Consider the following 21,788-nt stretch of genomic DNA (forward strand, 5'->3'; position numbering starts at 1 on the left):
TAATCAGTACCTAATTAAAATAAGTCTTTTTACTATGAAGGGAAAACTTTTTGCGATAACTCAAAAACAGCTAAACTGATCATGTCCGCAATAGTTTTCATTTAATGTCTTTCTTAAGCTCTACTTTCACGATTTTTTTCATATTTTTTGGACCTGTGGTTCAAAAGTTAGAGGGGGGGGGACACATTTTTTTTTTTCTTTCGGGGCGATTATCTCCGAATATATTCACTTTATCAAAAAATGTTTCTTGAAAACCCCTATTAGTTTTGAAAGACCTTTCCAACGATACCCCACACTCTAGGGTTGAAGCGAAAAAAAAATGTCACCCCCACTTTACGTGTAGGGGAGGTACCCTAAAAAAAACTAAATTTTTAGATTTTATTGTACGACTTTGTCGGCTTTATTGATTTATATATCCATGCCAAATTTCAGCTTTCTAGCACTAACGACCACGGAGCAAAGCCTCGGACAGACAGACAGACAGACAGACGGACATGGCGAAACTATAAGGGTTCCGTTTTATGCCATTTGGCTACGGAACCCTAAAAAGACCGACACAATTCTTTTCACACGCAAACAATTTTGGGCACATACGAAATGCCGACACTGTTTGGCACCAGACACAACAAAGCAAGAGTAGCCTTCCGGCAATGCCGGAGGATGGTGGGCAAGAGATGGGGCCTTGCCCCTCACATCATACTGTGGCTATACATAATGGTAATAATGCCAATGATCAGCTACGGAGCTGTTGTATGGTGGCCCCGCACCCAGCTAACCACGGCAATACACCATACCAGAAGATCTATGGAAATATGATCTCAAAAATGCCAACGCTGGAGGCGCCAATAGACAAAATACCAAAAACTATTATCTTCTGGAAAGACTACGCCATATCGTTAACAGAAGATCCGAAGGAAGGACTATACTAAACAAACCTAAGAATATTCACAGATGGCTCGAAAACAAATGAAGGGACAGGATGTGGTGTCTTCTCGGAGGACCTGAACATACACATCTCAAAACCCCTGGGTGAACACAATACGACAATACGGTATTCCAGGCTGAATGAGTAGGAATAATAGAAGCTTGCAATGCGATAAAAAGACGACAAGTAAAACATGAAAATATACTAATACTGTCAGACATTAAATCGGTACTACAAGCACTAGATAGCGACAAACTTACATCAGAACTCATACTCGAATGTCATCGAAGCTTCACTGAAGTAAGCAAAGGTGGTAATAAAGTAACAATACAATGGATAAAGGGGCATAGTGGATCAAGAGGAAACGATGCAGCGGACGAACTGGCCAGGAAAGGCTCAGAAACGCCGGCATATGGACCCGAGCCCATCATACCCCTACCAATATCCTATATACACAACCAGCTAGACCTACATCACAGACAACTGCACAATAAATACTGGAAGGAAATGGACACATGCAGGCAGACCAAGGATTTTCTACCGGAACTGAACCACAAACTCACCAAAATACTACTGAAAACACCTAGACATCAACTACGTAAAATAGTAGGGTTAATTACGGGACATAACACACTTAACAAACACCTACACAATATGGGTAAAACAGACAGCCCCATGTGCAGAGCGTGCATGGAAGAAGAAGAAACAACAAAACATATTCTCCTAGACTGCAAACAGGTAGAAGTATACAGGAACAAATACCTAGGGACTCCGTGCACACTAGGAGAGGCAATTAGCAACCTGAAAACTTTGCTAGGCTTCGTAGAGGAGCTGGGGTGGTTAGAGTAGCGCTACCTCGTTTCACGCAAAATAGGCACAATGGTTGTCGATTTGCGGAAAATGCCCAGAAGCACTAACTAACTAACTAAAAGGGGCATAGCGGATCAAGAGGAAATGATGCAGCGGATGAACTGGCCAGAAAAGGTTCAGAAACACCGGCACAGGGACCCGAACCCATCATACCCCTATCAGTATCGTACACAAACAAACAAACTACGGAAAATAGTAGGATTAATTACAGGACATTAAAACAAACACCTACACAATATGGGTAAAACGGACAGCCCCATGTGCAGAGCATGCATGGAAGCGGAGGAAACAGCGAAACATATTCTCCTAGAGTTCCTAGACTATAAACAGGTAGAAGTATACAGGAACAAATACCTAGGGACTCCGTACACACTAAAGGAGGCAGTTAGCAACCTGAAGACACTGCTAGGTTTCGTGGAAGAGCTGGGGTGGCTAGAGTAGAGCTACCTCGTTTTCACGCAAAATAGGCACAATGGTTGTCGATTTGCGGTAAATGCCCAGCATAACTAACTAACCGTTCGAGATAAGTGTCTTATTTATTACTTCGTTCACGTTTGTGTCACATATAGCACACGGCTGATACGGTGCCGTGTGTCTAGATTTCTCGTCAGCCAATTGTAACTGGAGTTTAGTTTACACAAAATATTTTGACATAGGAGGAATTTCCCGATCTTGTCGAATTAGGTTTTTAGACTCGCCATAGGACATTATTAGGGGTTCAGCAGTATTGACTTGTATTGCATACGCCGAGCACGAGCATGTGCTTGTGCCATCTCTTCTTACAGCGGCAGCAGCTCACTACTGGGGATCAACACTCACTTGCACACGCCGAGCACGAGCAGCTTGTCGTGGCGGGCGGGCTGCCACCAGGGCGGCGCGTCAGCCGAGCGCTCGCACAGTGCAAGGCGCGCGTCCAGCGCCCCGTGCGGCGCCACCTCCTCGCGCAGCACACGCAACAGGTCGATCCTGCGGATTAAACTTACGTTTTAGAGGCCCGAACACTCGAAAATAACTCGAACACAAAACTCGAAAATAACTGATTTTCACCTATCAATAGAGTGATTCTTGAGGAAGGGTTAGGTGTATAACTTGTTAAGGTTTTGTGTAAATTGGTCGAAATATGACAATGTTTGCTAATGATATAAATAATAATGTCGGAAAAAATCACGCTGTCGTCCTAAACAGTGTGTGTTTTTTTTTTGTAGCTATAACAAACAACACAATGTATGGCGGAGTTGTCTCTCTTTCTCATTGTTCTACAAAAAAAAGTCCGCAATGGTGTATGTCTAGGATAATTTACTATACCCATTTTTAACTACTAGAAAAATATCACTTACGGTATTTAATCATTATCAAATGAACTATAATTAAAAATCCCATTTCGAGCATATAACTTCTACGAAACGTTAAAGACGCTAACCTTAGTCAATTTTTACCACGTTGGTACCAATTTTTACCACGACATACAATCGCTTTACTATACCCCCACCATGCACTTCGCACGTAGTCAATAACTTTACGCACTATCCCATAGAACAAATTAGCCTTATGCATGAAATTTGAATTTGAACCTAATAATTTGGGTTATTCCCACTAGTTACCACCAAGTTGTTACCAGTGGTAACTACTGGGATTTTTTTCCCGAGTAGTTACCACCAAAATTTGGTTAGCGTTCAATACTAATAAAACAGTATAAGTATAGAGATGTAGATTTCTCACTTTTAAGGCAGTTTACTGAAACAGTAATCGACTTCTAATGAAAAGAATAACTCATTAACTTATAATTAATTCGACGTTTAATTAATTATTGATTAAGGAACTCTATATTTATACTGTTTTTATTAGTATTGAACGCTAACCAAATATTGGTGGTAACTACTGGGAAAAAAAATCCCACCTTTTACCAGTGGTAAAAAAATCCCCCTAGTTACCACCAACTTGGTTTGGTAGTAACTACTGGGTTTTTTTTCCAGTAGTTATCAGTGGTAAAGGTGGGAAAAAATTCCCAGTAGTTACCACTGGTAACAACTTGGTGGTAACTAGTGGGAATAACCCTATAATTTTTATTCGGATATTTGATACCGTTATAGGGCGAAACAGGGCGGCCAACTGTTGCGCTACAAAGATGTGCTGAAGCGTCACATGCGGAGATGTGACATTGAACCATCGCACTGGGATAACGGGTCACCTTGACGAACACCCTTCCTTATTGGAAATTCTTCACCTAAACGTTCTAGTTTAATTTTAGCCGTACTGTTGGAATAAATTTCTTGTATTATTGTAATATATTTTTGTGAGATTCCTTGTTCGTTGAGTGTTTTCAATATTTCCGTATGATTTAAATGCTTTATTATAGTCGACAAATGCTATGTAATAAATTAATAATTCATTTTGTATTCCTGGCATTTTTCTGTGATTTGTTTAATTACTAGTATATGATCAATTGTTGAGAATTTTTTACGGAATCCCGCTTGCTGTCTTGGTTGGTTTTCTTCCAAGGTTTTTGTTATTCGTCCCAAAATTAGTTTTGAAAAGATCTTGTATAAATTACTCATCAAGCTTATTGATCTGTCTATAGTTAAGTAGTAAACAAAGATAATAATGTAATAAATAATAATAATAATACAATTCTTAAAATATTAATTTAAATCACAAATAATTAAATTATTGCAAGTTGTTGATATTTTTCCTTAAAATTTTGTTTAAATGTATTATTAATTATTATACCTAGCATGCAAGAATCAATTTATTAATGGTAATATTTATGTGTAATTTAATTTAATTCAATCTGTATGGAATTAATAAAGCTCTATTCTATTCATTCGATTAAGCGAGTTTGTTTTCAAAAACAAAATTTTATTAAAATGAAAGATAACAAGACGTGCTAATAGAAACCAGTGCTTGTTATTTCTTATAGTTAACAGAGGTGTACAATTTCAATACAAATGCTAGTGGAAAAAATAAACTATTAAACAAAAATGTGTACAATTACAATACAAATCCCAGTGGACAAAATAAACTATTAGCGTATTCCTCGTTTCAATTAAAATGTAGAGAACCAATAAAATTATAGGGTCAGAAAATTGAAATGTTGTCAATTGCTCGGGTATCAATATTAAGCACGAGGGGTTAAACAACAACTTTGCCCCCTTGTAAAACAAATAATTATTAGTATTCTTGTGCCGAGTTTTAGTATTTCGTGTAGGTATGTCTAACACAGGCTTTGCAGATTTTCATTATAAAATTTTTGACTCGATTGTCCGCGCCACTAGTCTCTTGGTCGTCTTTTTCTGCTGTTTATACTTCTTGAAGTATAATCTTTTGTACGTTGCCATGCTTTGAATAGCTCTCTGTTACACCGTGATACAGCCTCTTTCACTTCAGCGTTCCAAACTGTTTCCTTATTCGGGACATTCTCAAATTTTGTACGACGTAGGTGCTGCTCTCCACGAGCCGTCTTTTCGGGCCACATGCCCAGCCCACTCCCACTTCAGTTTTGCCATTCGCCTGGTTACATCAGTAACTTTACTGTGTTCTCGAAGCCACTTGTTTGTCTTCCTGTCCCTAAGTGAGATTCTTACCATTCTTCTTTCAAAAAAAAAACATACAACCGAATTGGTAACGTCCTCCTTTTGAAATCTTGAAGTCTGTTAAATATGAGTTCTTTCCTGGCAAAAATACATCGCTTTCTTTCAACAATTGTCCTCACGCCAATATAAATATTAATTTCTATTAAGGCGCGGTGTATAGTAAAATGCGCTATGTTTAAATCGATATTTACAGGCTTGTACAAGGATTTCATCGATTATTTTCTAGTATGTATAACTTCAGTCTCTGAACTAGCCGTATGCTTGTCAGAAACACGATGGCCTATCTTTTTCTCGATAGATTATTGCTTTGAAAATATGCTTGTACTATGACGAATATCAATATGAAATTTACTTCATTCGATAGCTTTTAAGTAACTCTAACATTTTGCTTGTCCTTTTATCGATGCGTTAAATTTTTCATTCATAATTATGAATTCAACATTTTGTCTACTAAACGTTACCCTGTAGGGCTAATATGGTCGGCTCTTTATCACTTGTCACTATGTCTGTCACGTTCTAACAAGTATATAAGTGCGAAAGTGACGCATGGCATGACAGGTGATAAAAATGCGACCATGATACCGCTGCTGCACGGTAATACCGTCAGTACGCCAGTACGCCCGTGACCACTGTCAGCGTCGAACCTGTGCTAGTTTAGCGGACGTTACATAAAATGGATAATCACACTATAAATACAGAAATATGTTATACACACAATGTTTTCATCACTCTTACGAAGAAAAAACTATATTTTAAGCTACTTGATTCTTACGGTGACATTTCAGACATCCGTCCGTCATATTATCTTTTTTGACAAGTTTTACACACGCACCCGTCCGGCATACAGCCACGATTAACCAAATGGTGCCTTGCACCCGCGTTAAACACTCTACTTTTCATTTTTAATACGAGCAAAGTAAAATACATGTACATTTTAAAAAACACGGCTAAGTATAAAATTCAGTAGTACTTATTTCGTGAGGGGTACTTTTAATTATAAATTTAGGTAAAACAATTATTTATGGAAAAGGGAGTTAACTATCAGAATGGAAATGGTACATCAAATCCATTAAAAACCAAAATTTAAAATGCTTATCGTAAAAAAGAAACAAACGTACTAAGAACCTACAGTGCTCTAGATTAGATTGGATTAGATTTATTTATTTCTTAAAGAAAAAGACACAGTATTTTACACAAAAGGATAAAACAAAGGCTTTCACTAAAAGATCGTCAACTTAACATTAAAACAAAAAATATAAAATTAATAAATAAAGAAATGTCACGACAAAAAAGAAAATGTCAATGTATACATATCTAGGGACAACCTAGGTATTGTCGAAATGTCAAAAAGAATTAAAAAAAACAAACATATTTACAAAAACACTAAGTTATAAATAACTTTATCTGTAAAATAATTTAAATGAAAAATATAATGAAAATATATTATATGTCAACGATCTTAATTGCTAAAAATATTAATACAATGTCAATTCATATTAAATTAAATGTCACAGTTTTAAAATAGGTTCATAAATAAATTTAAAAGAAATACATAATAAATTATTTTTCGCTATATTCTTTAACGGAATAGATTCTAGACTCTCTCTAGAGCAGTAACATTTTTGCACTCTTTTGAGAACAACAAAGACCTACTTTCAGAACTTGAGATATAAAAAATATATATTTTAAATGGCTATTACAGTAATAATCAAATTGAATACCTATTTTTAAAGGTAAACAAATAAAATTAATCCGCTTGTTTAATTTATATAAGTCATTATATTGGAACAGCTTCAATTTTACAACACAGGATAACACAGGAACACACACACACACACAGAACACAGGATGCAGGAGATATACTGGATTTAAATATGTGGGATTTAAAAAGTGCTTAGTGAAAGGTACCATTTCACGACTTTTAGTTTCCGAGTTACATGCGTTTTTGTGGAAGTGCTCAAATGGCTGTAATAGTTTATGTTATAAGTGCTGAATTTGGTTGGTATTTCTGGTTTATTAATATTCATATGGTATACACTTAAAACTTTATTTACAACATTTATCAATTATTTTATTTTGTAAGGTGAGCAGGAGCGATATTTACCCTTCAAATCCCATTAAAAATTTTGCAAGTACTAGGTTCGGAAGTTCGTATATATTTGTACCTCTCGCCAATATTTTTATTTTACTGGTTAATTATTTTGTAAATTCAAGAATGTCACTAAATTCCATTTTTGATAATATTAAACATAAAATCCTTTGTAAAAGTTTGGTATATGGGTTTGAATACTTTTATACCATGCTATTTTTATTTTGTATGAAATGAAAACTGGTGACATTTTATTTCTTTTCTCAAGTATAAATTTCGATGACAGTCTGCCGCAAATTTCAGGTCTCAGCCAATTTTACCTTCTTCTTTAAGACCTTGAACCTTGTTGTCTTTGTGATATGCTTTTACTTTTTTTTCCTGCCAATACAAAATATTAGTGGAAAAATCGATCGAAAGTTTCGCAAAAGATATTTTCTTCATTTTTGCATTGGGGTGCGTATGTGTAATATGTATATATTAAAATAGTTTATTAAATCAATAATATATCCCTTCAAGTGGCAGAAGCCAAAACGTGAAAAGTAGTCAAGTGGCGGGGCCCCGTTGGGTGTTCAGCGCGGATTTAGAGAATATTACAAATTGAACTATTTAAGCTTATCTATAATATATACAAGTATATATTGAAGCATATATCGTTTTAAATACGCTATTCGAATAGATAAATAGAAATATAATTATTGCAAGAACATAGTGTTTTGATACAATCGGTGATCTTAGAATAAAAAGTCCTTATGTTCTACCCTATGAAAGGCATGCAATATAAAGCAAGCGTCAAGCAAACATGGAAACAATACAATTTAAAATATTAACATTTAGAACGTATATATCGGATGATAAAAATTACAAATAGGACATAACTAAATAAAGCATCAGATTAGGAAAATAAAGTTAAACTAGTCAATTTTAAAATTATTGCATTAAATAAAAATGAATAAATTACCAAGCATTAAATAATAAAATCATGGAAAAAAATTACAAATTTCAATATGTCAACATAGTAACAAAATAATTGACTTATTGATTTTCGTCGTACTGGACATGAATAAGCAATTAAATTATTGTAATATTTATTCATTTCGCAACACGCACCTAAACAAACCCAGCAACAGTGACAGTTTTCCAGTTTTCTTATTAAAAATGACTACCACCACAAAACAAAATTATGATTTGAAGTAATTGCTAATTAATTTTCTACGTAAGGCTTACAATTCATAAGAAAGGACCTGCCATACAATTATATTTACAAAACAACCTCTTTAAAAATCAAGACAGAACTCTGACTAGGCGGTCGCTCCCGGATGAACAGTCCTTACAAACCAAGCGTTACTATGCGTGTGTATGTATGTTTTCCTTGTCTAACTTGCTAGCTACTTTTGGGTTGTAATGTTTTGAGTTATCTCAATAACTGCAAAAAAAAAACAACGGATTGCACTCCGGGAGTGCCGGCAGAAATTAAAACTTGAATATTAACGTTGTGCATTTTTGATATTTTGGCAAGGTTAGGGAATAATTTTGCACGAATTGCTTTAATTATCAGTATAAAAGTACTATCATTTATGTGGTAAAATACAATATTCATTTATGGCGCTGTCGTACACAAACATGGCAATTTATATTACATTAAAAATTTAACTACTGGCTTCATGACATTGTAACAGTTTTTCAATCAGGTCACGTGTCCGTCTTGCGAATTTTCAATCTGTCGGTCACGTGACCTGTCGCGAGTTTAACATTTTTTTCCCATCACAAAAAGTGCACAGCGCCGCTAAAGAAGTTTTCACTTCAAAAAGCTACCTTTCCACGTTCACTCCCACAAATTACTTAGCTTTGCTAGTATTCCTCCTTTTCTTTCACTACTTGCCCGAAATTGATATCTATTGCATTTTTAAGGTCAACTAAGTTTTGAATAGGTATCTATATATGATTTAAAGCAGACATTTGTAACTTTTGTCTGAGTTAGTAAGTACTATCTTTTCGTCACAAAATTATTTGGTATCATTTTACTAGGTTCTCCGTTTGCCGCGGTTTACTCTAGTATTGTATGTAACTATCTATTCTTTATTTTCATTGAGTATAAATCATAATCAATTTAAATTTCCGGATAAGATCCCAGAACTATCAAACTAGAATACGGATGGCGTCAGAATAAGGACGTAGGCGTGCAGCGGGCGCGGCGCGCGGGGCGCCTGCCTGCCTGTTCTTCCACTTCGTCTGCTTCACCCCCTCAAAAACCTAAAATCCGTCTATAAGAGCGCCTTAAAGTACTTATAAGTTATAGTTATGCAAGTGTTTTATTATTTCCTCGCAGTAGTCGTGAAAAGCACTATCTAATACCTCGACCGGAAACGCTAAAAATGGACTCGTATTATTTGACTCATAATTCTCAAACTCACTCGTCCATCTTTGAGCGGTTTTCCATCCTCTCCTACAATGTACTATATTATGATTCACGTAATTTGGTTAGAGCAAGAGATACATTTCACACCTACCTTTCAAGCGTAGCGATAGCTCTTTCTTCGCCAATTGGCTCTGCTTTGAGATCCGCCCTCGTGGGCAGCTCAGCTTCGCCCACAGAGAGCCCGCACTGGCGCTTGCACATAGCCATAAAAGCTTTCAGGTAGTCGGTGAGAGCGTCGTCGCTCTTGGAGTCGAGGCGAGCGAGGGAGCGGAAGCGGCCCCAGCGCAGGCTCTTGGTGGCGGGGTCGAACTCGACGCCGTAGGACGCCACGGTGCGCCGGAACGCCTCCTCGTCGGCGCGGCTCCAGCGCCACGCCGACACCTCGTCGCGGGCCAGCTGCTCCATGCGCTCCCGGCGCTCCATCTTCTGGACGAAATTAAAGGATTAAAAAATGTACGATTAAAAAATCACGGTGATCGATGTACATCGGGTTGTCCACAATGAATGTTGACTTCTCTAAGATATTATGTTTTTCGGAATATTTTATATTCTGGTCGTGTATATATTCTGCACCTTAGCCTTTTGTTGCAGCTTGAGCTCCTCGCGCTTGTAGTTCCTCTGGTAGGCCGTGATGAGGCGCCGCAGGCGGGTGTTGAGGTCCTGCATGGACGGCCACTGGTGGCCGCTGGCGCCGTCGTCGTCGGGGCGCGGCGACGCGGCGGGCGACGTGGCGCCGGCGCCGCTCGACACGTCGTCCGTGCAGTCTTCGTCGCCGACTGCACTGCCGCGGACTTTTCTTTCTTCACTCCTAAACGAGCGATTGAGATATTAAAGACGTTTTAGTAGGAAATATTTTCAGAGCTTCAGGGGGCCCTAACGAAGGCCGTCGTGGCTCGAAGAAAATATTCAGATACGAAAATCCGCTCGAACTTTGATATGTCACAAATAGGCGGGTCCACACATAGCGAACATGAGTAGACGTGCCTCGGCAGAGGCAGAGCGCACGTTTTCCTCGGGCGAGCGCGACCTTGGCCGAGCCGCTCGGGAAGGTCTGACCGAGATCTCGGTCTCGGTCTCGGCATTCTCGGCCAAAAATCGAGCCGATATCTCGGTCTCGGCTCTCGGCCAAAATGGGCCGAGATACTTGCGGAGACCGAGACTAGGCAATGAGTTATCATTGCTGAATTTGAATTTTCTGCGCACGAGCGCCGGGGTCAAGCCACCCGTTGGTTGCATCGTCCGGTTGGTGTGACGTTTTTTGTGATTTTGATTGGTTTCGTACCCACATTTTGAGCCAATTACTTATCAAATACTAAGTGTTGGGATCGGATAGGCGCGGTTGCAAGTAATGACTTGTTCATTTGGGTCTTTTCGTTTTGTGGTTGTTGTTATTGATGAAAATGATGAATAAATGAGTGTATATTGTTATCGGGATGTATGGCAATGTATATCATATATTTTTTTTTAGAAATTAGAAATTAGGAATTTACAAGAATACGTTACAATAAGGTCTTAAAACAGTTTTAGTATCAGTATTCAGTCGACATAAAGCCAACATACAAAATGTTTGTAATTTTCATTTACTAGTAGAGTACATCAGGTACATGCATAAAATTTTGATAATCCTATTAAAAACAATGACATAATGTAAATAAAAACAAATGAGATTAAAATAGAAATACTAAGCTAAACTAAAATAGATTGGTAGGTATGTCAAAGTTATGTCATAATATGATAATTAAAAATTAAAAATTACAATTTGAAATTTAAATAGTCCTTAACAGTATAAAAGCAATTGTCTTGTAGCCATTTAGTCAGTTTTATCCTAAATTCATTTTCACGCAACATTCTCAATTCATGAGGGAGCTTATTATACAAAACAATACACATGTTATACGCATTTTTCCTATAGATATCGCTTTTACATTCTGGCTGGTGTATCATATTTTTATACTGGGCTCGTAGCTCTCTTGCAAACATGTCTTCTCGCTTTTTAAAATATCCTGGGTGGCTTTTAGTAAATAGGCATGCCTTTAAAATGTACATACAGGCTAAGGGGAGAATTTTAAACTTTTGGAATAGAGGTCTGCAACTATCGTCAAATCTAACCCCACCTAATTCACGCAAACATTTTTTCTGAATTATAAATGCCCTCTGAACGTCAACAGAATTGCCCCAGAGTAAGAGTCCATAATTGAGAGTGGACGACACATACCCATGATAAGCAGTTAACGCGGCCCGAATAGAAATTGAATTTCTTAGTCTAGAGTAATGAAGTCTTGTTTATATTAATTTTAAGGTCATTATTTTCTATCCATGTGTTAACGTCGGTCAGTGCATTATTTACGCTCGACTCATACATGGTTTTGTCAGTTCCTTTTATTATTAATGTTGTGTCGTCTGCGAAAAGTATACACCTTTGCGATGTTGCTTGCGGAAGATCATTGATGTATAGCAAGAACAATTACAAGGGCCTAAATTACTCCCTTGTGGTACCCCTGACCTATTGACACGACCCTGAGATTTCAGTACATTGGATTCGGTTGGCTAAGTAACTTCTTATCCAATCAAGGGCATTACCCCTAATGCCATAGCCACTAAGTTTGGAAAGGAGCTTCGAGTGGTTAACACAGTCAAAAGCTTTACTCATGTCAAGAAATATTGATGCCACTGGTAGTTTGTCATTAACAGCCTCTGATATTTCCTTAATAAAATCAAAACAAGCCAGTTCAGTAGAGCGTGACTTTCGAAATCCAAATTGTTCAGGCAATAGTATGTTATGTAAAGTTAAATAATAAATTAGTCTTACAAACATAGCTTTCTCAACAACCTTAGACATAACATTTTAGATTTTTCATTCTGTTATTTTAGAAGTTACGGGGGGGGGGGGGGGGGGGGGGCACAAATTTTACCACTTTGGAAGTGTCTCTCGCGCAAACTATTCATTTTAGAAAAAAATGATATTAGAAACCTCAATATCATTTTTGAAGACCTATCCATAGATACCCCACACGTATGGGTTTGATGAAAAAAGATTTTTTGAGTTTCAGTTCTAAGTATGGGGAACCCCCAAAATTTATTGTTTTTTTTTCTATTTTTGTGTGAACATCTTAATGCGGTTCATAGAATACATCCACTTACTAAGTTTGAACAGTATAGCTCTTATAGTTTCGGAAAAAAGTGGCTGTGACATAATCTGACAGACAGACGGATATGACGAATCTATAAGGGTTCCGTTTTTTGCCATTTGGCTACGGAACCCTAAAAATTGAATCTACTTTATTCAATAGAATAAAAGATCAATCAATTTCAGGGGAACAAATTCATGTTTTCACTGGTCTGAGTTGGGAAAACATCAATGATTTGACAAAAGAGGTTACATCAATGCATAATAACTCTAAACGCACAGTAATGCAAGCATTGATAATATTTTTTACTAAGTTACGGACTGGTGGATCTAATAGATTATTGTGTTCTATATTTGAGCTGGAAGCACATCAACTAATATCTGAATATTGTCATAGTGTCATAGAGGCTTTTGAAAATGATATTGTATCGCACAAGTTTGGTATGCATTCTCAAACAAGACGATGGTTAATAGAAATTCAAACTAGTAGCGTTGCAAAAAAACTACATAATACTACAGATTGCCTGATTTTGATATGCGATGGAACATATTGCAGACATGAAAAGAGTAGCAACAACGAATATCAGAGAAAATCATTTTCAGGCCAAAAAAAACTCAGCAAAAAACGTAATCCTTATATGTAGATTCGTCATGTCCGTCTGTCTGTCCGATTATGTCACAGCCACTTTTTTCCGAAACTATAAGAGCTATACCGTTCAAACTTAGTAAGTGGATGTATTCTATGAACCGCATTAAGATGTTCACACAAAAATAGAAAAAAAACAATAAATTTTGGGGGTTCCCCATACTTAGAACTGAAACTCAAAAAATCTTATTTCATCAAACCCATACGTGTGGGGTATCTATGGATAGGTCTTCAAAAATGATATTGAGGTTTCTTATATCATTTTTTTCTAAAATGAATAGTTTGCGCGAGAGACACTTCCAGAGTGGTAAAATGTGTCCCCCCCCCCCCCCCCCCCCCCCGTAACTTCTAAAATAACAGAATGAAAAAACTAAAAAAAATATATGATATACATTGTCATGCAAACTTCCACCGAAAATTGGTTTGAACGAGATCTAGTAAGTAGTTTTTTTTTAATACGTCATAAAATTTTAAAAAAAATTTTTTTCATCAAACCCATACGTGTGGGGTATCTATGGATAGGTCTTCAAAAATGATATTTAGGTTTCTAATATAATTTTTTTCTAAACTGAATAGGTTGCGCGAGAGACACTTCCAAAGTGAAAAAATTTGTGTCCCCCCCCCCCCCCCTCTAACTTCTAAAATAACAGAATGAAAAATCTAAAAAAAAAATATGATATACATTACCATGCAAACTTCCACCGAAAATTGGTTTGAATGAGATCTAGTGAATAGTTTTTTTTTATACGTCATAAAATTAAAAAAAATTTTTTTTTTTCATCAAACCCGTGTTGCACATAGGGGTAAATTCACGATCTACGCGGCCAAAATTATTTTTGTATTTTCAGGTGTAATAAAACATGTTACGAAGTCAAAACAACTGTTTTTGTTACAAAAAATATATTTTTTAAGTAGTTCTTTATCATAATTGAGCACTTCTATACAAATTTTACATTGATACAAAATGGGAATTAGCTATTTGTATAGGTACATATATAAAACAAAACAATAAGGTTTATCATTATTTATTATTTTAAATAAACATTTTAAATGGTCAATTAAACACTCGCAATGTTTTCTTCTTCACTTCCTTAAGAGCTCTCTGGGTTTGGATCAGCAGACAACAGCATTCCTAATGTCTCTGGCAGGAAAGTACTGTGCTCCCTTTTTAGGGTTCCGTAGCCAAATGGCAAAAAACGGAACCCTTATAGATTCGTCATGTCCGTCTGTCTGTCCGATTCTGTCACAGCCACTTTTTTCCGAAACTATAAAAGCTATACTGTTCAAACTTGGTAAGTAGATGTATTCTATAAACCGCATTATAATGTTTACACAAAAATAGAAAAAAAACAATAAATTTTGGGGGTTCCCCATACTTAGAACTGAAACTCATCAAAATCTTTTTTCATCAAACCCATACGTGTGGGGTATCTATGGATAGGTCTTCAAAAATGATATTTAGGTTCCTAATATAATTTTTTTCGAAACTGAATAGTTTGCGCGAGAGACACTTCCAAAGTGGTAAAATGTTGAACAAGATCTAGTAAGTAGATTTTTTTTAATACGTCTTAAATGGTACGGAACCCTTCATGCGCGAGTCCGACTGGCACTTGGCCGCTTTTTTTAATTTTTCGCCTACAGCTCATCAAAGGGTCCGAACTCAAGAGAAGCCGGTTGAAGATGTCTCTGTTACAGCTTTCTCTTGAGAACTTCCTTGCGAAGTCTAAACGATAAGACCGGAAGTGCTTGTTGCGCGCTTCTGCGGCTTCTTCTGTCAGCTGCCCAATTGGTAATAACGCATTTTTTATAATTACTGCGCCATGCACAAGAATTTTATGCATCGTGGGGGTCATGGGATGCCACCCGTATAAACTAACATATAATTCAGCAGTTGCTTTTGCGTAATGATCGTATTTTTCTGGGTCGATTTTGTGGCCACTTGAGATAGTCTCTAAAATGACTTTTAATCGGTATATAAGCTCGTAACTTATTCCTGTGATATCTGATGCCACTTTAGGGTCCTCAAAAAATCTTCGGCTTGTGTTGCCATCATTTGTGTTGCCGAAATTCGCCTTTGGCATATCTACTAGCAAACCAGTTTCAGTTTTGCAGCCAAGTGTGATTGTTTTTTATAAATCTGTCTTCTTTAAACTGTGCTTTACACCATCTATTTTTCATTTCTGACTTAAAATAGGCAAAATTTCTTTTAAATATCTCAATTTGGTCATTGGTGTAGCCTTCACCAGACAAAAGTGGATCTTTCAAGGAACACAGTTTTTCATCCAAAGTAGGTAAATTTTCATTTTTCAAGAGATCAAACATATGTGTCCTAGTCACGATTCTCATTCCTAACGTGTTTGGTGAACCTAAAACAAATTTAATAAACATCTCATTTAAACTCAATAGAAGAAAAAGTGGATTTTTATGCAATATGACTAATTATTTTCAAAGTATGAAAATCATGCATTGGCGGAAATATGCGGAACCAAATCTTTGTTTCTCGAACAAGACAAACAATAAACTACATATTTAAAAAAAACATAGCCTGATCTACCCCTAAAGTATAACTATTTAACTAACGAAGTTTTTTTTCTTGCGAAAAACTACGTACAAAACGGCCCGGCATCTAAGCTTTAAAATGACCTTAAAAATAAATAAATAAAAGTATTTTCTATATAATCCATAAATTACAAACCTGTTGATTCAGAATCCATGAATTTTTTTCACTATTGATCAGTCAACACCATAAAATCACACCTTCAAAGTTTTACTGTTTGGAGAGCGCCGAGAACAAGTAATGTACGCGAAGTAACTCGATCAAATTCCGACTGATAAGAAACTGACCAGAACGCGCAAACGGGGGTGGGGGGGGGGGGGGTTTGTTATCTACCCGTCAAATGGTCATCTACGTCAGGTAGCCCTTATTACAATGGTATTTGTTGTTTTGATAAATGAACTTTTGGCCTCGTAGATCGTGAAGTTACCCCTATGTGCGTTGGTTACTCTTTGTATCGTACTGACTTGATATCGGTGCACTCGGCGTCGTCGGGCGGGCCGAGCTTGTCGACGTAGCACAGCTGCGGGTCGGAGCGCATGGCGAGGTAGTTCTCGTAGCCGTGCACGTACGTGCCCACCAGCAGCGACACGTCGCACTCCGCGTCCCACCACACGCGCGGCGGCGCGCTGTCCACACCCCGCGGCACGCGCATGCCCAGCGAGCTGACACAGTAATACAACATCTGACCTAAGTGACCTTCGACTATAAACCTAATCAAAATAGAAAATTACTTAAGTGATGTCGATGCAAGTAAAAATTACTAAATCAATATTATGGAACAAATCGACCTAGTGCCACAGTGATCTTAATATGGCTTGTGTTGTGGTTACTCGGCGACGATTTATATAATAGATAGATAGGGATAGTAGAAAAAGTATTGTATACAACGTTGTTTAGCTGAGTCAAAAAATACTCGTGGCGTCTTTATTAACAATTTTCGGCTTCGCCTCAAATTGTTACTCACGCCACTCGCCTTTTTCGACCTCTCTTAAACAACGGTTGCATAAAATACGATTAACTCACCTAGCATGTATTCCACTCTCAATTTGGGTGGCGTAATCACCAATAACTTCATGTTTAATATAATACATCATGCGAACTCTCAGCAAGACCCTGAAACATAAGAATTTTTTATTACTTAACGTGATTTTATTGGTCGTTTAAGTATGGATCTGCGGAAAAGAATAGATACAAAAACATAATTCCATAGATCAGTGGTTCCTAACCTTTTGAGTCCTATCACCCCTAAGACTAACTAGGGATCCTGATTTTAACCCTCTTCCCAATAATCATCAAGTCTTTCTTATAGGTCTAATCTTTGTTATCTTTAATTAAGCCTATTACCCCCGTGAAATACCAGTTTTACCCCCAGGTTAGGAACCGCTGCCATAGATACATACTAACCCCCTTATTCAAACTTTACAAGCCTCATTTAGTAATTTATGTTTTATCCCTTTCTTACAAATACACAGGTCAAACTGAAAGAGTAAGACAAACAATTAAGAGCCCGCGCATACAAAGAGCAGTCTGGTGTTATGCGTTCCGGTAACAGTGCTGACCGCTTGGTATATGAAAGCGCTCTAATGCACACAGAGTGGCTTTTAAAAGTCTAAACATCAAGCTATACAATATCAATATACCTGTTTTACCAGTCAAATGAGCTAAAATTAATATAGTAGACAATAAATATAATATTAAGGCTGGAATAATAAAATGTATTAAAATAATTATGAATTTACTGACTTAATAAAATAATAATAAATAAATACTTAATTAAAGTTTTAAATTTCTTGTCTATTAAGATTTAAATAAACACAATACACCTTTCTCTGAATAGGTCAAAAGTTTATTCTATCAACGGCGGTTGACATCGCGGCGTTCTAGCATTCTTTGTCTCGGCGGCTCTAGAACTCTAGAACGCCGGCGTTGTCAGGTTGTCACTAGTCGCCGTGGTCTGAACGCCTCCTGTGTAGTAGTTAGTAGCTACCTACATTGTAAAGAAGGGAGAATCTGAACGCGGAACGTGGAACTCTAGACTGCTCTCAGTGTGCGCGGGCTCTACTAGTTAATTATCGAGGCTTGTAGCTAGTTTTCTTTGTATTCTTTTGAAATCCACATGAAGAAGACTTGGGAGGTAGTCTACTAGTCTAGTAAGGTATCAAAATAAATATGATTTCAAGTATTACATAAATCTGATTTAAAACATTATTGAAGTATTAAATGTAATTTTCAGGATCATATTATTGTTAAAATAAAGGCAGATGTATAAAATTTGACTTACTTGTTTGCATGTCTAAACAAATGCTTCTTATAACTTGATTCCAAATATGCCTCACAGTCATATTTTTCTATTGAACTCCAATGGTTAGGATCTTCCCACCTTGGTACATCATTGGGTTTTGGTAAGTCTTTGGGTCGGTTTTTCTTTTTAGCATTTCTGCCTCGTGGAACAGGATTATGAAGTCCACTATGATTTCGAGATATTGTTACTTCTCCGTTTTCACAGGGTTCAATTAAATCCCAAATAAAGTTTCTAATCTTTTCATCCCCTTTGTAGTGCCGCAGGCAATACAGGACCTATAAGTTTAAAATGAAGATTATAGTAATGGTTCCAATAACTATTCCAACATCATATAATATGTATACAACATGCAAATGTGGAGCTTCAATTGCAAGTTGTATAATCAGAAAAGCACACTGAACTCAGCAAAAGTCTATAACTTTCTCGGTATTAGCATGGCAAGTCATCATTCAGAACATGAGAAGTTATACGTTTGGAGAATAATACTCGTAACTATTAATTCATTTTAAAAGAATGAAGTAGTGATTTTTAGGGTTCCGTACCCAAAAGGTCAAACGGGACCCTATTACTGAGACTTCGCTGTCCGTCCATCCGTCCGTCCGTCCGTCCGTCTGTCACCAGGCTGTATCTCATGAACTGTGATAGCCAGTTGAAATTTCTACAGATCTAGACACGTGGTAGCGTGTCCAGCCAAGTTCAAAGAAAAAGGAACTGGCGACGCAACCGTGTGTAATATTACACGAATCATTTCGAGCTACTTTTGACCCCTTCACAACTTGAAACCTATTTAACGTACACACATGAAATTTGGCACAGTTATTCAAACTCCTTAGCTTGTCTAAAATACAAAATTTCATAGACGTAGCTCAATAAGTTATTGATATATTAATGTTTAAAAACCGGCATTTTTGTGACTGACTGACTTATAGATCAAAAACCTTCCACCACTTCCAGGTGACTTAGAAAGTTGAAATTTGGCACCAAGGTATGCTATTAGATGTGCATTAGGGAAAAAATCTGAAAACTGAAAATTATTGAAAAAATCATAAATCGATATAGGTCAAAAACCTAACCCACTTCCAGATGACCTAGAAACTTGATGTTTGGCAACAAGGTAGGTTATTAGGTGTACATAGGGGAAAAAATCGAAAAACAGAAAATTATTGAAAATTCGATTTAAAAAAATCATATAATGATATGGATCAAAAATTTAACCCATTTCCAGATGACCTAGAAACTTGATATTTGGCTACAAGGTAGGCTATTAAGTGTACATTAGAGAAAAATCGGAAAACAGAAAATTATTGAAAATTTGATTGAAAAAAAAAAACATATTTTGATATAGATCCAAAACCTAACCCACTTCCAGATGACCTGGAAACTTGATATTTGGCAACAAGGTTGGCTATTAGGTGGGGGAGAAAGTGAAACAGAAAATTATAAAAAATTTCGATTGAAATAAAAAACATATATTTTGAATTCATATAGTGTCGTTTGGCGGTCTTCTCCAACTACCTCCAGAGAGAAATGTTGGATCGAGTAAGAATGGGTGTAATAAAAACTCAAGCAGGTATGCTTTGTCTAATCGACCCCTTAAATTGACCGCTAAAAACCACAACGACCTGCTTAAGGAAATTATAACTTATTTTAAACTGTTGCCCGATAATACTGTATGCTAATTTCCCACTAAAAATATCTGCAATCAGTTTAATAATGCAATGTTGGCAAGTATGGAACAACCAGATATTAAATTTAATTCCACAGACGAAATAGACTGTCCACGGTATTTAAAAACAAGAGTAAACGAAGTACTGAAAAAGAACGAAGATGATTCATCAATAACCGCTGGCTTAGAACATTTTATCATAATAAAAATAGGTGCACGTGTAATGTTGCGAAGAAACAAAAATGTCAGTAAGCGGCTGGTAAACGGATCCGTTGGAAAAATAGAAAAGGTACATTGGAACGTCAACAACAACAATAACGCACGTAAAATTACAATCATATTTGATCATAATTTAATATACGAATTAGACAGTGTCAAGACTAAGTTTCAGATATTAAGTAATGCATTATGTTCATCGGGTCAATTCCCTATTTGCTTTGTATATGCTATTACTATCCACAAATCACAAGGCCTTAGTCTTGACGGCGCTCTTCTTGATATAGGCTCCTCAATATTTAGCAGAGGGCAGGCTTACGTTGCACTCTCTACAATTAAAACCTTAGACGGAGTACATCTTATTAATCTAGATCCGAGTCAAATCAAGGCACAAGAAAGTTCTATAATAGAATATAACGGCCTACGCACATTATACCGCCCCGACTCGGCCAAATATATATAAACCGAAAACGTGTAAGAAAAATTGCAGATAATGAATGGGCAATTCATCCTAATATTTTAAGGTACAAGAAAATATAGAAAATAACACAAAAAAGAAAACTATACAGCGTAAACTTAGAAAATACAGTAATTTTACAAAAAAAAAAAAACATTATTAACACTAACATAATTTCTGTACAAAAAGTCCATATAAACATCCATCAAAAATATAAATGTGAAATGACAGCCAAGTTCAATATAAAATTAAGATAATGCGCCGTTGTTGTCTTCGCCTACAAAATAATTGAGATCTATATGGATGCCAAGTTCTGTGTTCAAAATCCTGAATTTTTAGTTACAAGAACATGCAACGTTCTAAAATGAATTTATATAACAATTTCTTGTTTCTTGATACTACCACAATGTTTGCTGCTTAATAGGAAATATATATTTAATCTTAAATTTAAACAGATAATTATTTACACAATGCTACTAAATTAGAAACTAAAAGAACGGTTGCACAAGAAAGAGCTGCTGCCAGGGTGGGTTTCTATAACAAAATCGAAACGGCTAAGGAGGACACTGAACTATTCAAAATTGCAAAACAACGTTTTCGAAATACTTTGGATATCAAAACTAATAAATATATCAAGGACAAATTAGGGAACCTTCTTACCTCTGATGAAGCCATAAAAACGCGGTGGAGGGATTACTTTGATGAACTCTCAAATGAAGAATTTCCTAGTGAGGCACTACCAGATTTAATACCTACCGCTGGACCGATTCCAGCTATTAGTGAAGATGAAGTGATACTCGCAGTAAGAAAGATGAAGAATAGGAAAGCAGTTGGCCCCGATGAAACCCCGGCCGAAATCTGGAAAATGCTGGGTAATATTGGAATTAACTGGCTAACGAAATTATTCAACCTTATTCTCTCAACTGG

General features: G+C 36.6%; 1 protein-coding gene across 1 annotated transcript in view; it reads right to left on the reverse strand.

Moving 5' to 3' along the window:
* LOC133518254 (uncharacterized) overlaps positions 1-21,788 on the reverse strand; it is a 63,909-nt gene that overhangs the window by 12,726 nt on the left and 29,395 nt on the right. The window contains 6 exon segments of the mRNA XM_061851886.1: positions 2,615-2,761; positions 9,982-10,316; positions 10,464-10,698; positions 16,685-16,882; positions 17,244-17,333; positions 18,502-18,797. Of these exon segments, the coding sequence (XP_061707870.1) occupies positions 2,615-2,761; positions 9,982-10,316; positions 10,464-10,698; positions 16,685-16,882; positions 17,244-17,333; positions 18,502-18,797 (1,301 nt within the window).

The sequence above is a fragment of the Cydia pomonella genome, chromosome 5, assembly GCF_033807575.1.
Source record: "Cydia pomonella isolate Wapato2018A chromosome 5, ilCydPomo1, whole genome shotgun sequence".
NCBI classification, from domain to species: domain Eukaryota; kingdom Metazoa; phylum Arthropoda; class Insecta; order Lepidoptera; family Tortricidae; genus Cydia; species Cydia pomonella.